Consider the following 17,817-nt stretch of genomic DNA (forward strand, 5'->3'; position numbering starts at 1 on the left):
GCAGCAAAGGCAAAGCAGCCCCCATTACCAGCCTGAGAAAGAGCACAGGCAGCAATGTGGTGCAGCCATGCAGCTGGTCTGAATTGTGACTCTTCAGGATCACACCGCCTTAGTAGAGCAGGAAGCCAGGAGTGGTGGTCTCCTGAAGATTCATCTCAACACAGCCTCTAAGTTCTGTATTTAAATATTTGTGAAAGTAAGCAATAAAGACAGATGAAGGGTTAATGAATGGAAGATCATCGTATTTCTAACATGTTCGGCTGCAGACAAAACTGAAAATGGCAACAGAAAATACCTCATCCAGAACGATCATCTGAATGTGGTCCACTTTAGCTACACCTTTTTTGATAAGATCCAGAATCCTCCCTGGAGTAGCGATCACCACATGAACTGAGGGGGAAAAAAAAAAAAAAAAAAAGTGTGAATGTTAGAGCAACCTATGAAAAGTATAACAGGTTTACAACGTGAAGACCATGGTGACCTCCAACTACACAGCAATGTAGATACAAGGGTACAATGCTGTGCCATTCACTTCTATAGGCATGACCGCACTGTCCTGCACCATCCACAGAGCAGAGATAGATATCCGACCAGCTGAGGGCCCCCAAGGGTCCAAGGGCCTGTGTTTTCCACATTTCACCACGGTCATTTTATTCAATGTGAGTCTAACACACAACAGTAAAGTACAGCCCTGTGCTTCTCATTTACTCCAGAGCAAAAGACAAGTCCAAGTCACATAAGAACCATTAAATCTTTCAATTATAGGGTTTTTATAACATTTGTCTTAAAACCACCTGCCTAGGATCCCCTCATATTGCCACACAGCTCTGGCACTAACGCATGGCCTCCACAATTTGGCCTGTCCCGATTAGGCAGTCCATGGATCAACTTTGATGAGCAGTAGCCACACATACTGAACATCCCCCACAAGACCTACCATTTTGGAAATACTACAACCCAGTTGTTGAGCCATCAGAATTTGGTTTAAGTCTTAGAATCCTACACCCTGTCCATTGTCCTTGGTTATAGCACATCATCAGCAACAATTAACTGTTCACTTGCTGCCTAATGCCAGACTGGTACAAGATGATCAATGAGACTCGCTTATCCAGTCAGTGCCTATAATAAATGCCTCGTGGTGGTCGATACTTCTCAACTGTTTGCAGCATCACAAAAACAATCTTACAAATTCCGTATTTGATCGTCACATAGCCTTTTTACCTGTATCATCCAGCCTCATTATATCATCTCGCAAATTGGTGCCTCCGGTTGTTGCCATAACTTTAACCCCTCCCATGTGCTTGCTGACTTGGATGCAGATCTGACTGACCTGAAGTGCAAGCTCTCGAGTGGGTACAATCACCATTGCTGCGGAAACCAGAAAAAAAAAAAAATATAAATAAATACATAGTGAAAACTGAAAAAATTCATAAAGAACATTGATATTTTGCGGATAAACCCCTGTTAAAAGTCGTTTAAAGGGGTCTTCCCCACGTAGAAAACTTTTCCTGATGGGGAAAGAAAAACAAAAAACACCATGACAACTTTGCTTTACTTACCCTTCCAGGGTCTGGCACAGAGTCTCTGTTTCTGCCCCAGGCTGTTATTTGGCTGCAGCGGTGACATCACAGAGATCACAGGCTCAGCACGTGTAAGTAAACGGCACAAGCTTTAGTGATGGCGATGTGACGTCACCACCGCAGCCATACAATGGAGAACGAGGCAGCAGCGGAGACTTGGCACTGAACCGGGAATACAAGCAAAGCATAGTTTGTTTGACACAACGTACTGCACATATCGGAAAAGTGTTTTCTGGAAGGGGACAGTCCCTTTAAAAAGGTGGGCGAGCAGTACTAACCTTGTATGCAGTCCTTCTTTAAGTCTAGCCGTTCAAGTAAGGGAATGAGGTAGGCTCCACTCTTGCCAGTTCCATTTTTTGCTCTAGCCAAGATATCCCTACCAGACAACGCAATGGGAATGCTTTCCTCCTGTAAAAAAACCATTTGATCAAGACGTTTCTTTCTGGAGTTTGTCAAGCACAGTTAGCCTCCATTTTACAAACCTGGATTGGGGACGGCTTCTCCCATCCCATTTCAAAAATCCCCATGAGCAGCTCTCGTTTTAGACAGTAATCTTCAAACTCGTTGCCTTTTGTGGAGGTGACATCCTGGAAACAACATGACAGTCAGGTCACCGAGAAGAGTTATTCTAAACCATTTCATCTTGAAGTTTTACATTTTTTTATTGTTAACCCCTTCACTAACTGGCGATGTTCTGTTTTTTTTTTCTTTCAAGAGCTATATAGTTTCTTTATTTTTCCTGAGGGCTTGTTTTTTTTGCAGACGAGTTGTACTTTTGACACCATTGATTTTACCATGTAGTGTAATGGAAAAGTAGGGGGGATTCAAAGAAAAAAAAGTGCAGTTACACAATTGTTTTTTTAATTTACCATGTTCACTATATGGTAAAACTGAACTGGCAATATGATTCCCCAGGTCAGTACAAGCATGCAGATAAAAAAGTATATAGTTTTAATTTTTATCGCCTCTTATTGCATTTTGTTGCAATGTTGTGGCAGCCAAACAAATTCTGGAGTTTTGATTATTTTTCTTTTTAAACCATTTAACAATCAGGTTAATTTTATATTTTGATAGATCTGACATTTCTGAACATAATACCAAATGTGTAGTTTTCTATGGTTTTATTTTTAATGGGGCGATTCGAACCGGCATCAGGAGCCAGCGTTCACAGGAGGATCGTAATGCTAGGCACAAGGGTCTTCTGCAGACCCTTAGCTCTTATGACAACCCATCAGCACCCTGCAATTAAGTGCCAGGCACCGATGGGTAGGATTTGACAGGCTTCCAGCCAGTGACTAACAGCGGGATTTAACTGGTTAATGGCCCCAAAAGGAGCACCAATCCACCCACGGCTGTTAGATGCACTTTATGTCTGATTAAATCAGCCACCAAGTGCGGGGAAAGATGTGGGCTCAGCACGGCGCGCAAGCCCACAACAAAGGCAGGGACAGGTTAAAAGGTGGAAAAATAAAATATTGATAGTGTCCACAAAGAAAATAGATTAATAGCAATTTGGTGGAATACTATACATGTTATTTATGTAGGTGAATTACCGTATTTTTCAGACTACAAGATGCACCCAGGTTTTAGAGGAGGAAAATATAATAAAAAAATGTAAGCAAAAAATGTGGTCATGATGCACTGTTCAGGGGGAGGGGGTCTGCTGCCAACACTATTATATGGGTAATGTCCCCAAATTCTGTTAAATTCTGTTAATATCCCCCATCCCGGTATGCACACCCCCCCCACCTCGGTATGCATTGCATGGCCAGCCCCCCCTCCCCTCGTCGTCGTCCCCTCGTCCCCCTTCCCGGTATCCTCCTCTGCTCCAGCGCTGAGTCCCGCTCTGCTGCTGACACTGATCTCACTGTGTGAGCCGTGCATGGCGTCTCTACCATGTGCCCTCACGCCGAGATGCTGTGCCAGAATAGTCACTGCTCCCCATGCCAGGACTGTGTGCGTGGGGAGCAGTGACCATTCACTCTTAATAGCACGCACACTGTAGCTGCAGAAGGCTCCTGCAGCGGCTCTGCGGTCTCGCTATTAAAGAGCATGAATATTCACTACAACCCAAGGGAGAGGATTGTAATGAATATTCATGGTCTTTAATAGTGGGCACACATGACCGCTGAGCGCAGCAGGAGCCGCGCTGCGGCTACAGTGTGCACGCCATTTAGGAAAATAAATATTCACTGCTCTCCACACCCATGGACGTGAGGAGCAGTGAATATTCATTTTCTTAAGCAGCGGGAAAAGTGTAGGCTGCAGCAGGAGGCTTCTGCCTCCTGTGCCCCGCTCCCCCCGCACCCACTACCAGCCATAGTATACCATATACATTCAGACTAAGACACCCCCCCCCCCCCCACACACACACTTTCCTCCTAAATTTTGAAGGAAAAAAAAGGTGTCTTATAGGCTGAAAAATATGGTACTTATGCTAGTAATGAGAACATCCTATGTTGCATTACAGATCTTGAACATACATTAACAATCCATCTACATCATACAAATACATTAATGGAAGGGAGAAAAATCTTACTGAAGTCTTTATTCGAAGATCTTTTGGTGGGAGTTTTAATGTCTTCTTCCAGTCATCACCAGGTCTACAAGGAAAAACAAATATTTAGTTGTTTTTTTTTTCATGTTCGACGATGTTTCAAGTGGACTGGTCCCCAAATTTCAGGATTAAAAACAGTGTACATAGTAATACGTCTCAGAAGAGACCGATGCATTTACTTCTTACAAAGGATTATACAGTCATTCTAACAATGATTTTCAAAGTTTTGGCCTATATTAAACATTTTCATGTTTGGGGGAGAAATAAAAACGGAAGTGCAAAAGTGAAAAATTGTTCAATAGCCATGACTTATTTTTCTTATTCCACCATTGTTTTTTGTTCTTTTGGCGTTTTGCAGGACAAAAAAAAAAAAAAAAAAAATCACAATCACATTTCCTGTGTCAGTACATTTTCTGAGATAAGTAACTTTTATATTTCTGTCAGACCTGTATTTGAACTTGTTTTGTGTGGCAAGCTGATTTTTACAAGATTGGATTATAATACAATATTATGACCACTTTTAATGAATTTTTTGTATTGCGGTGCAGCGAATAAAAGGACAATTCTGTCATTTTGATTTTCCCATCTCTTAAGGGTAAGACATTTTTATTAGATAGAACTTTATGGACATAAAAATATGCTTTTTATTTCTAGAAAGATTAAAGTGGCAATTTAAAAAATGATGTACTTTATTGTTTAGTGGACTTGAACCTGCCAACATCTCATTTTTTATACTGCAATGCCATTTTATTGCTGCATATAGTTAAAATTAGCGTCTTCAAAGCCCAGCCACAGGTTGAGCTTCATAGGAAGACTAAAATGGCAGCCATGGAGAGTGTCATGGGAGGAAGGAGGGGGGAGGAGCTGATGGGAACCAGAGACCACACACATAGTTGTGCAATTTAAATGGCTGTCTTATTGAAACCAGCATTTAAATAGCTAAATAACTGGCCAAACACCTAAATCTGCTTCGGTTTACCAGTCAGCACATGTAGGAGGCCATGGTGCCCGACTCCATGCCGGCAGATACTCACTTTATAGCGCTGCCCATGCTCTGTGCTTGCTGCTGCTGACTTCCGTTATTGATTGTGCTGGCGTTTTTCAGCTGGCTAATTTGCTGTGTCTGCATTCCCCCACTTCCAGGGCCCGGATTAGGCTTCACTGGGCCCCTCAATTGCCCATTCTGACTGGACAGACCCATTAAAACAGGGTTCTCTGTTCTTGTGGTGCTCATTTTGTTTTCTATTAAATTGTCCCTTTGAAGTTTTTTTGCTGCTTCAAAGTCAAGAGTCAGTCCAGAGACTGTAATAACAGTTTATAGGACTCTTCCAAATGAAGAGATAAAGTCTTGCTCAATAAATGAGTCCTTGTTATTGCAACGCAAACAAGTGCTTGTTCTTGGTAAAGTCTTTGAACTGTGAAGTCACTTGTTCTGATGCACAAAATCAACTTTCTTTATATATTTATAAAAAAAAAAGCCCTCAGATGTAGACTTGACGTAAGATCTGTCAAAGCAACCTAAAGGAAAGGGAAACGAAAAAACAAATTAGTATGGGAATGCAAAAAGGTCTTTTTATTAACTTACCCCAAAACCTGTCATCCAATCTGTAGTGGACATTTTTGTTAATGAGTCATTTTATAGCAAAGCGACGGATACCATGCCAGATTCCCTGTATGCCTGTAAGAAGCGGTTTGCTCTTGAAATACTGGGGGAATACCTATAGCCAATGGTCGAGGTGTGGCAAATATATAAATAAGACCTACCCTGAAAATAAGCCCTAGCAGGATTTTAGGAGTATGCTTGAAGTACACAAACCCTAGTTAGTTACAGTCAGGGCAGACTTTTGAAGGGAGGAGAGGAGGTGGGGGTCAGTAAACTGGGGATTTGCCACGGTCCCCACTCTTAGGTGATCCAAAGCGTTTCTATTATGTGGTTAAGACTGCTTAAGAACCTTTGATGACATCACGGTCATGTGACTGATGCCACCAAAGGTCCTTTAACTGCAGGAATCTAGAGGAACTGAAGAGGACATAGGCTGGAATATACCGTATGTGCAGTGTGTGTGACAACATGATTATATCTGAATAAATGTGGATTGTTCACGGAAAAAAATAAAACATCCCATGAAAATAAGCCCCAACCCATCTTTCTGCGCAAAAAATAACATAAGAGCCGGTCTTTTCAGAGAAACACAGGTAGCTTCTTATATACAAAAGTGTGTCCATTACTACCGCAGACCTGAACCTACCAACACAAGTCACCAATAATTACTGCAAGTCTCCAATATCCCAGCCATTTCTCATAAGCGCTAGCAAAATAACCTACCTCTAAAGGGTTATTATCCTCAACATAGACTGACAGCACTTTTAAAAACAGGCATGTTATCACTTAAAGGTTTATGAAAATTGTCAACCATTCTTGAGATATTAACACTTCCCTTGTTTACAGCCCGTAGCCTAGGAGACCGACCACCACTTACAGTATCTGGCTTGTAAGCACTGTGCAGAAACAGTTGGGATTAATTAACAACAACGTACTGCAGCAATCCTGCCCAGCTTCAAAACAGTACTTACAAGCTCCACCAGAAAGAGCTGGTGAGCACTGCGCATATTATGCTGTCTAGGAGAGGTGGCTGGTCACCAAGCCAATGAGCTATAAAACAATATATTAATATCTGAAAGACTGAAAATTGTGACAAGCAGTAAATTGCAAAAGTGCTTGTATTTACAAGCCCCATCTAATACCCAGTTATGAAGGGAATAACTAACCCTTTCCCAACACATGACCTACTAGCATGTCATCTGTCCTTCAACTGAGCCAGCATCTTTCCCAGCAGATGACTGGTATTCAGCCATTATCAGCCTCTAACAGCTGTACGCAGAGAAGCCATGCCCAAGCTTCAATTAACTCTTTAAACGCTGCTGTCAATTACCTTTTCCCCTTATTAAAATGATGTATACGTTTAAAAAAAAAAAAAAAAACAACCCTAGTGGTATTTCGCCATGTCAATGTATTAAAATAAAACATTTATTGACTCAGTAGGTAAACACTGTAAAATAACAAAAAACATTAAAAAAGCAAGAATTGCTTGCCTTCAGCCCCCCAACAGCAAACACTGCAATACACCACAACCACACCAAAATGGTATCAATAAAACAAAGTTGCCCTGGCAAAATCAAGCCCACATCTCCAGTAACCTAAAAATTAAAATGTGACCTGAAAATAGCAAGACATTTTTTTTTTTATTTTGTTTGAGTATTTGAATTTTTTTTCACCATTCAAAAAACAAAAATAAATCAAATGCATGTCTGATCATGTACTCTTGACATGCAGCGCCGGAGTCATGCTGCCTGGTCAGGTTTATTGCACAATCAAAGCCAAGAAACAAAACCCAAAACATATTTGCATTTAAGGGGGGGGGGGGTGATGATGTAACATCTCCACACTTCTCTATATACCATGGTAAAATAAAAAATATCAATCAAAAGTACAACACGTCCGGCATAAAACAATTCCTCATACTGCTGGCTATGTGGATGGAAAAAATAAAAAAGTTACTCTTCGAAGACTGAGAAAGAAGTGAAAGTGGAAAAATCACCGCCAGGAAATGGTTAAGCGGACAGCAGTAACCCACCATGCTCATTTTTAAGCCTATATACAATGAGGAGAAAAAAACCCATACAACTAGAGCTACTAGTAACAGGTGTAATAGTGATGTTTTATTACGCCAGCACTGCAGATATGCGAGACTGGTATAGACCATGTGCATTACACTACGGCCAGTGGTAATAGCACATTTTTGTACATAGGATACTATTTTTTTATGTAATTGACCTGATCTAATTTTGTTAAGGCCAAAAATGATTACTCATGCAAAGAATTTTTATTTTTAACTTACTTTGCTACCAAGGTAGGTGGCTTAAAAAGTAAGCTCTTGCTTTCCTGGTTATAGAAAGAAAGCTTTTATGATCAAGGACATTTCTACAGATCCAGAGAACACTGAATTGAAATCTTTCCTTTTCCATTAGAAACATGACAGATTTTAGGATGGCAGAGATTTGTTTTAAGTCCTTTCTGTAACGCTCTCAGAAGTGAACAGAGAAAACGGCACATGTACAGCACCTGTCAAGTGGTCAACGGATCCCCTCCTCCCGAATCCCAATCTGAACATGTGTTAGGTGGAAATTGCACCTCAGACTAGTCACTTATTCCAGTTATCCCATCGAAAAGCATAGCTGTAGGCTCAGGCTACAGGGACCCTCATTTCAATCTGCAACATCACATCTAGAATAATTGTCAAGGTGCTGAGAACAGACCACTAAACTATCAGCATGCACAAGAGACAAATGGATAGTGACAAACACAGTAAAAAAAAGCAACGTGTGAACATAACCTAAGAGCACCCACATGGCGAGCAATCCGTTTAAAGGAGTCAATACCATCTGAACAGATCTTATCGAGACAAAGGCCAGCTCTAAAATAGTGCAGAGATGGAGATCCAGATTTTTGGGTTTTTTTTCAGGTTCTGGTGAGGTGTTTCTAGTTGTGATGGACACATGAATGTTTTTACTAATGGCAGAGCAGAAAACAAATCTCAACCAAGTGTTGGCGCAGTGTGTAGGGAGTGAAGATAATATTTCTACATGGCTAGTCTTTCATCACAGCCAGGAAAACAGAAGTGATGAATAACTGCTATTAATGACAGTGCAAATATTTAGTTTACCACCCATGAAAGTGATCGTAGGACGAGCAGGGTGGGAGAGGAAAGGGATTTACAAAAGAGAAAAAAAAAATGTTTTCATGGAGCCAATTACTAATGCAAACGCTTACCCTGATTTTGACTAGGAGAGTGTTCTTATTACATGACTCCCTGAGCTATGCACAAATGCTGGATAATCTCGGCCAGCGAGGATGACTATATGCAACAGGATTCTGGGCTTAGATGCATACTCCATTATTAAATATTTTTCTAATTGTGGTTGTGTCATCAAATGAAAAGGTTTACACATCCATCAGTACACGTGACATTCAGCTCTAATTGGTGGTGAGGGAGGGGGGTCTGAGTCCTAAGCCAGAGAAAGTCTGGCAAAGTTCGTTATATTTCATGGGGGCATCCCCATTTGTTCACAAACCAACACGTGCTTTTTGGTCTACTATGTTGGTACACATACACGTCTATCTAAATTTAGCTTTAATAAAAAGTCATATTTTAATATTCCTTGTCTCGCACTTTATCGGTTTTCTTTTCCCTGTTAGCGCTTCAGCGTTCTTTACTCTGGATTGGGTTATGGTTATTGGTTCCCAAGATCACAGGGTACCTAAGATCTTGGCGGCCTGGAGAAGAGTTACTTTAGTTTTACAGAATTGGACCAGTTCCAAATTAAACTTGTTTTTTAGGGTTGAAAAAAAAAAAAAAGTTTAAATAGTCAATTTATAAAGAAAAGCAGTATATACTTAAGTTACTTCCAGGTTATCATGTATTTATTGGCCGTGTCATCCAGGGCAAGAGTGGTGACTCAATGGGGAGATTGTTAGCCGATCGGGAGCTTCGCACATCAGAAAGCCAAGCTGGACGACCCTCCAATATGGATGAAATCCTATCTCTCAACTACAAGTGTCCACAGGTCACACAAGTACCAGCAATCATGGAAGACAAAAACGATATCACCTCCAAATATTTACTGTATTTTCAAACGATAAGTTACATAGGGGAAATAGGGGTGTGTCGTATAGTCCAAATGTAGCTTACCTTGTGGGGGAGGCGGCGGCTGCAGGAGGCCGGCAGGAGTGGGGCAATGCTGCAGGCCCTGGGCTGGGAGGAGGAGGTGTCCCGATGGTGTGAGGCAGGAGCCATTCATCTCCTTGCAGTGGGCTTCAGGAAATTGTTGGCGATGTGAGACAGGAATTGAGTCCCTGATGTGCACATTTATTTACTGGAGATGGGCTTCAGGAAAATGGCGCCGGTGTAGCACATGTGCAGATTTAGATCTCATTACAACCAGAGATCTCAATCTGCACATCTGCCGACTATTTTCTTGAAGCCCACCAATAACGTGCACAGGGGGACTCAACTTCTGCCTCGCACTGCCGACATTTTCCTGAAGCTCACTGCCAGGAGATCAATGGCTCCTGCCTCACACTGCCAGGACACCCTCTCCTCCCAGTCCAGGGCCCGCAGCATCGCCACACTCTTACCACCACCGGTTTCATGCAGCAGGAACCCTGCTCCTTCCTCCTGTGACCCCCTCCCTACCCTGCAAGCTAAATTCAGACTATAAGATGGACCCCCAATTTCACAGTAAAAAAATCCCCCCCCCCCTTCCCGTTTTCCACCTCTAAATTTGGGGTGCGTCTTATAGTCAAAAAAAAAAAAAAAAAAAGGTAATTAAGATATAAAAGCTCATCCTTTGGCCAGCTGCTGATAAAGCTCGTGGATGTTTCAGATGGGATCACGTCCTCAAAGGGAGGCCTCCATACTAGAATGTGGTCACACAAGAAGCAAGCCCCAGCTGACAGCATATACCACATTTATAGAGGAGAGTGATCTGAAGTCTGACATTATGTAACATTACCACCATGTCAGATGCCCACAGCACATGTAGGAGATCATTCGCACCATGTGTGTGTGAAAATAGCTCAAGTTCCTGATTACTGCTTTAGGCCATGGCCCCACTATCAGTATATGGTCAGTATTTTTTCTCAGGAGTGGGTGATAAATGCAGAATTGGTGGCTTGTTTCTATTATACCTTTTCTCTGATTGTTCCTCACCTGGTTTTGGCTCTCACTCCTGAGAAAAAATACTGACAATACTGACCAAATACTGATAGTGGGGCCGTGGCTTTACCCTGATATACAGGAGAAATTCTGAGAAAACATCTCAGTGCTGCAGAGAAGAAGTGTCCACTAAGATGCACCTAGCCTTACACGGAAACATTTGTTAGGCTTTGTTCACATCACGTTCTTCCGGCTTCTTCCACATATCTCAGGTTGGTCAGCTCTTTCTTCCCTATGGAAGAAGGTGGTGCGCAGGAGAAGCCAGAAGAAAGAGCTAACCAACCCGAAGTGTTGTCTGGGAGAAGCCAGAAGAAAGAGCTAACCAACCTGAGGTGTGCGCGGGAGAAGCCAGAAGAAAGAGCTAACCAAGCTGAGGTGTGCGCGGGAGAAGCCAGAAGAGCTAACCAACCTGAGGTGTGCGCGGGAGAAGCCAGAAGAAAGCGCTAACCAGCCTGAGGTGTGCGCGGGAGAAGCCAGAAGAAAGCGCTAACCAACCTGAGGTGTGCGTGGGAGAAGCCAGAAGAAAGCGCTAACCAACCTGAGGTGTGCGCGGGAGAAGCCAGAAGAAAGAGCTAACCAGCCTGAGGTGTGCACGGGAGAAGCCAGAAGAAAGAGCTAACCAACCTGAGGTGTGCGCGGGAGAAGCCAGAAGAAAGAGCTAACCAAGCTGAGGTGTGCGCGGGAGAAGCCAGAAGAAAGAGCTAACCAAGCTGAGGTGTGCGCGGGAGAAGCCAGAAGAAAGAGCTAACCAAGCTGAGGTGTGCGCGGGAGAAGCCAGAAGAAAGAGCTAACCAAGCTGAGGTGTGCGCGGGAGAAGCCAGAAGAAAGGGCTAACCAAGCTGAGGTGTGCGCGGGAGAAGCCAGAAGAAAGAGCTAACCAACCTGAGGTGTGCGCGGGAGAAGCCAGAAGAAAGGGCTAACCAAGCTGAGGTGTGCGCGGGAGAAGCCAGAAGAAAGAGCTAACCAAGCTGAGGTGTGCACGGGAGAAGCCAGAAGAAAGAGCTAACCAAGCTGAGGTGTGCGCGGGAGAAGCCAGAAGAAAGAGCTAACCAACCTGAGGTGTGCGCGGGAGAAGCCAGAAGAAAGGGCTAACCAAGCTGAGGTGTGCGCGGGAGAAGCCAGAAGAAAGAGCTAACCAAGCTGAGGTGTGCACGGGAGAAGCCAGAAGAAAGAGCTAACCAAGCTGAGGTGTGCGCGGGAGAAGCCAGAAGAAAGAGCTAACCAAGCTGAGGTGTGCGCGGGAGAAGCCAGAAGAAAGGGCTAACCAAGCTGAGGTGTGCGCGGGAGAAGCCAGAAGAAAGCTAACCAACCTGAGGTGTGCGCGGGAGAAGCCAGAAGAAAGGGCTAACCAAGCTGAGGTGTGCACGGGAGAAGCCAGAAGAAAGAGCTAACCAGCCTGAGGTGTGCGCGGGAGAAGCCAGAAGAAAGGGCTAACCAAGCTGAGGTGTGCGCGGGAGAAGCCAGAAGAAAGAGCTAACCAACCTGAGGTGTGCGCGGGAGAAGCCAGAAGAAAGGGCTAACCAAGCTGAGGTGTGCACGGGAGAAGCCAGAAGAAAGAGCTAACCAAGCTGAGGTGTGCGCGGGAGAAGCCAGAAGAAAGAGCTAACCAAGCTGAGGTGTGTGCAGGAAAAGCCAGAAGAAAACACTAACCAACCTGAGGTGTGCGCGGGAGAAGCCAGAAGAAAGAGCTAACCAAGCTGAGGTGTGCACGGGAGAAGCCAGAAGAAAGAGCTAACCAAGCTGAGGTGTGCGCGGGAGAAGCCAGAAGAAAGAGCTAACCAAGCTGAGGTGTGTGCAGGAAAAGCCAGAAGAAAACACTAACCAACCTGAGGTGTGTGGGGGAGAAGCCAGAAGAAAGCACTAACTAACCTGAGGTGTGCACGGGAGAAGCCAGAAGAAAGAGCTAACCAAGCTGAGGTGTGCACGGGAGAAGCCAGAAGAAAGAGCTAACCAAGCTGAGGTGTGCACGGGAGAAGCCAGAAGAAAGAGCTAACCAACCTGAGGTGTGCACGGGAGAAGCCAGAAGAAAGCACTAACCAAGCTGAGGTGTGTGCAGGAAAAGCCTGAAGAAAACACTAACCAACCTGAGGTGTGTGGGGGAGAAGCCAGAAGAAAACACTAACCAACCTGAGGTGTGCACGGGAGAAGCCAGAAGAAAGAGCTAACCAAGCTGAGGTGTGCACGGGAGAAGCCAGAAGAAAGAGCTAACCAAGCTGAGGTGTGCACGGGAGAAGCCAGAAGAAAGAGCTAACCAAGCTGAGGTGTGCACGGGAGAAGCCAGAAGAAAGAGCTATCCAAGCTGAGGTGTGCACGGGAGAAGCCAGAAGAAAGCACTAACCAACCTGAGGTGTGTGGGGGAGAAGCCAGAAGAAAGCACTAACCAACCTGAGGTGTGTGAGGGAGAAGCCAGAAGAAAGCACTAACCAACCTGAGGTGTGTGCAGGAGAAGCCGGAAGAACGTGATGAGAACAAAGGCTAACAAAGGTCTTACTAAGGCTAGGTGCAGATTTTTGTCATCCAGAAAATTGGATCAATTGTGCAAATGACACTAATCAGATTCCCTTGGATGAGAAGACAGAAAAAAAAATCCTCTATCTTTTACATTCTGTCAGTCTGTGGAAATTGTGCTGCACTTAGATGTCATCCAAGTGCAGTCTGATAGTTTCCACGGGCTCTTTGACTTGCATGGCATAGTGTGATCCAAATATCAGATCCAACTCAGGCATGCTGCAAATTTTTTCCCCAAAACGGCTCTGTGCAAGGGAAAGAAAAAAAAAATAAGAAATTGGATAGGTACACAGCCCCATAAAATATCATTGGTCTGGGTGCGATCCGATGTTTTGTCAGATCGCATTCACACCAATAATACAGTCATCTGCAACTGCCCCAAAGCTAAGGGCATACTGTTGGCAGCAACTGTCAACATATACGCTCAGAAATATATGTTTACTTGTGGCCACCGTCAAGATGGATGTTGTGGCATCTGTCCACCACAGGGCCGACCACAAGAGACCATGGGGTACACTTTTGCCGTGGCCCTCTATATAGAAAAGGGCAGTTTCCTGTGGCATCCTACAGATACACTGGATGCTCCCACATATTTGTCACAGGAAGAGCAAAAACCATTTTACCTTCTTAAATACAGGTCTTAGGCCATGTGCCCATGTAGAGTTGTTGTAGCGCTTTTATGGCCGCGAAAACACTTGTAAAACCGTCTCATGTAAAGCAATGTGAATTCGGATGTGCTGTGAACATGATGCGCTAATTAGCGCGCCGAAGTCGCATTGCGTTGCAAGACGCAGCATGACCATTACTACCGCGATTACACTGCAAATTCGCAGCCATTGATGAACATTGAAACGCAGCAAACCCGCAGGTATATGTGGATTTGCTGCATTTCAATTAAATTCAATGGCCGCGAACTTGCAGCGTAATCGCGGTACGTGTGGTACCCGGGATGAAGAGGAGACTACAACTCCCCCTCATCCTGGCTACCACGCGGTGAAAAAAAGCAATAAAGTAAAAAAAAAAAAAACCTGTATACTCACCTCTCCGGTCTGCTCCCGGCGGCGTCCCGCGGTGTACTTGCAGGACCTGCGGTGAATTAATTTAGTCAGCTGATATTCACGCGACCGCTGACGTCATTGGTCAGGTGATAGTCGCGTGACCATCAGCTGACTAAATGACATCACCGCAGGTCCTGCCAGTACACCGCGGGATGCCGAGGAGAGAGGACGCCACCGGGAGCAGACCGGAGAGGTGAGTATACAGTTTTTTTTTATTTTTAACTTTTTTTTTTACTCTAGATGCAGCATTTAAAGCATCTAAGTTGGTCACACAATATAAATCTATGCCGGTTGCATGAATTTATATTGTGTGACCAACTTGTCAAGCCCTTTTCCAAGTGATGCTCAAAATCGCTTGGAAAAGTGCTTGAAAAGACACATGCGAAAACACATGTAAAAACGCATGTAAATCTGCATGCGTTTTTTTCTGCCAGAGAGGCCAAAACGCTCTGCATCAAATCTGCTACGTGGGCACATAGCCTTAGGGATAGGTGATAAAGGAGCTCTTCAAAGTTTGGAAGTTAAGTCATCCACAACACTGTGAAGAGTGCACTGAACCCTGCAGAGCACTCCCAGCTAAACCAGTACACCAGCCTTCAAAGGACAAAAACAAACACCAGACTGGGGAGGGCCGGTATACTGGTATGTTACTAGTCCTGCAATACTGCACCAACACGATGTGTCAGTACTGTGAATTTACAATCTCACTGTGCCTGCGTTCTACATACAGTAGTCTCCCAGTGTGCACCTTCGTGGGTGGAGTCACAAAAGTACATGTGGGTGTGGTCTCCAGGATCTTAAGAATCCAAAATTGCAAGTGTGCTTGTCCTGAACAAATAAATGGAGCACTGAACAATAATGAGGAGCCGAGTCTAGGTCGGTGGGTCCCGCTGTCCATCTGTTACAAGCAGAGCTCTAACAGATATCAGGGATGGAGGACTGGGCATGCTGAATTTTAACATGCCTGATCCTTTTTTTCTTGAGATCTAAGACACTTGACCTCCTCTCCCCATTTAGAACATATGTGCACTCAGCCAAACCAAGTGTGCATGTGTAAGTGGAGAGATATTAAAAAGTCCCCCCCTAAGGAATGACGCCAGCAGGAGACAGTGGGCACAGGGCTTCATCACTTACATTTCTCTATCCCTGCACAGACACACAAGAGGAATATATCGTGAACAATTAAACCACAAATTTTAAGATGTAAAGAAGTTCTCTAGACAAGACTATAGTTTTGTTTTTATGCCTTTTTTTCCTTCCCTTCTTAAAAGAGCCATAACTTATTATTTCATCAATTTAACAATATGAGGAGCTTGATTTGTGTGGGACGGGTTGTACTTTTGAATGACATTGAACATTTTACTGTATTAAGTACCGAGACAGGGAAAAAAAGAAATGGGGTAAAATTGAAAAAAAAACATAACTGCAATTTAACCATGTTTTCCGCCAACAGTTTTGCAGTAAAAATATCCTGGAAAATTGGATTCTCTAGGTTGATACGATTACAGGGATACCAAACTTGCATTTTTTTACCTTTCAGTAGAAAAAAAAAATTCACTATTTTCAGATACCAGTAACTTATTTTTCCATGGATGGCGCTATGCAAGGACTTATTTTTGGTGCGCCGAGATGTAGTTTTCATTGCTAACATTTTAGGGTATATAAGACCTAACAATTACCTTTTATTGCATTTTGTGGGGGCATTGTGATGAATGAAAAAAAAAACTCAAATCTGGCATTTTTATTTTTTGGTGTTTGACGTAAGCTTTAAATAATTTTATATGTTAATAGACCGGACTTTTATGGAAGCTGTAATGCAAAATCTGGTTATTTTTAAAGTTTAAGATTTATTTTCATACTTTTTAAAACTTTTTAGTCCCATTAAAGTTCTTGAACCAGCGACTGATTGCTTATACTATATACTGCAGTACCACAGTATGGCAGTATATAGCATAAATCTAGGTCTATGAAACTTAGCCTATAGCTGAATTTGAGAAAACTACCAAGATGGCAGTGACAAGGCCTTCAGCAAGCCCTAGTTCTCCATCAGTGCCCCATGAGGGTCGTCAGTGATGGCACTGATTAAATGCCACTGTCAAGGAGATTTAAAGCCATGTAAATACTTAAACAGGAAGGATGGTAAGCAGAGCAGGTAGTTGCTGTTATGCGCAGATGCTGGCTACGTAGTGCAGCCAGCACAGCTCCCGAGCCTGCTCCAAACATGCGCACCCAGACAGCGACATACATGCTTGGCAGGGTGTGCAAATGGGTTAATCTTATTAAAGTTGTCCACTACTTGGAAAACCCCTTATCACACCCCTCACATGACACCGATAAAATTAAAAATACTATACTCCCCTCCCAGCAGTATCAGCACTCGCGGTCCCGGGGCTCGTGTGGTTGTTGTGACACTGGTACCCAATCAGCGTTAGCGTCGCTGTCTCCGCCTTCATGTGAAGCATGAAGAGGAAGTCAGTGATCAGCGGCAGCCCGGACTTCATCTTAATGTTCAATTCGACAGAAGGTGGGGACAGTGACGCCAGCGCTGATTGGGCACCGGGCTCATGTGTCACAACAGCATGGGAGCCCCGAGACCATGAGTACCGACACGGGCCGGGCTGTGGAGTCAGAGCCCACTTTGGTGGAGTCAGTATAAAATGGACCGACTCCTAAAATATATAATAAACTGGGTACAGTAGTTCAATGCAGTTTGTGGGGAATATTTTTTCATAAGAATTTTGGGAAGTTATGAAATGTCCTATAAATGTCTGTCCTATTCCTGATCTAAGGATCTAGACTTTTAGCTGAGATTAATCTGTGCTGCAGTAAATTTATCACTTAAGCATGAGCCGTGTATGAGGGAGTCGGAGTCATGGAAATTGAGGAGTCGGAGGTTTGACTTACCGACTCCACAGCCCTGGACACGGGTGGAGAGTTTAAGATTTTTTATTTTATCGGGGCCAAACATTTAGATAAAGAAGGGGTTGTCCTAGTAGTGGACAAGCCCTTCAAATGTGTCAAATTGTAAAGTGCTTGTTATAAAAAAAAAAAAAGTTTGTAATTTGCCTTTTAAAAATCCTCCGACAGAAAATAGAGGGGATTTTTAATTCTATAAAGGTGGCCAATCTTCTAGTCTGGGAGTGTGTACTTGCCAGCAGTTTTCCATATAGCATGTAATCACTGCTAAGTGCAGGTCGATGATTCAGCCATGGCCCGACCCTGACAGTCCTCAGGAAGCTGGGGTATGCTCCTGAAGCCCCCCCCCCTTAAAATTCCCCAAGTGAATCAAAGAACTTCACACCTTTAAGTGCCCTAGTTTAATCATGAACGACATTACT

General features: G+C 43.7%; 1 protein-coding gene across 2 annotated transcripts in view; it reads right to left on the reverse strand.

The window, feature by feature from the left end:
- DDX6 (DEAD-box helicase 6) overlaps positions 1 to 17,817 on the reverse strand; it is a 28,528-nt gene that overhangs the window by 9,128 nt on the left and 1,583 nt on the right. For both annotated transcript variants that reach the window (XM_073656667.1, XM_073656668.1), the window contains exons 2-7: positions 5,172 to 5,655; positions 4,120 to 4,183; positions 2,063 to 2,167; positions 1,859 to 1,988; positions 1,222 to 1,368; positions 296 to 390 (exon numbers count right to left, since the gene is read on the reverse strand). In XM_073656667.1, coding sequence (XP_073512768.1) covers positions 296 to 390; positions 1,222 to 1,368; positions 1,859 to 1,988; positions 2,063 to 2,167; positions 4,120 to 4,183; positions 5,172 to 5,371 — 741 coding nt within the window. In that variant the 5' untranslated portion in view covers positions 5,372 to 5,655. The remainder of the gene's footprint in view (positions 1 to 295; positions 391 to 1,221; positions 1,369 to 1,858; positions 1,989 to 2,062; positions 2,168 to 4,119; positions 4,184 to 5,171; positions 5,656 to 17,817) is intronic.

This window comes from Phyllobates terribilis, unplaced genomic scaffold (genome assembly GCF_046119375.1).
Source record: "Phyllobates terribilis strain yellow unplaced genomic scaffold, ASM4611937v1 Scaffold_12__6_contigs__length_324123572, whole genome shotgun sequence".
Lineage (NCBI taxonomy): Eukaryota > Metazoa > Chordata > Amphibia > Anura > Dendrobatidae > Phyllobates > Phyllobates terribilis.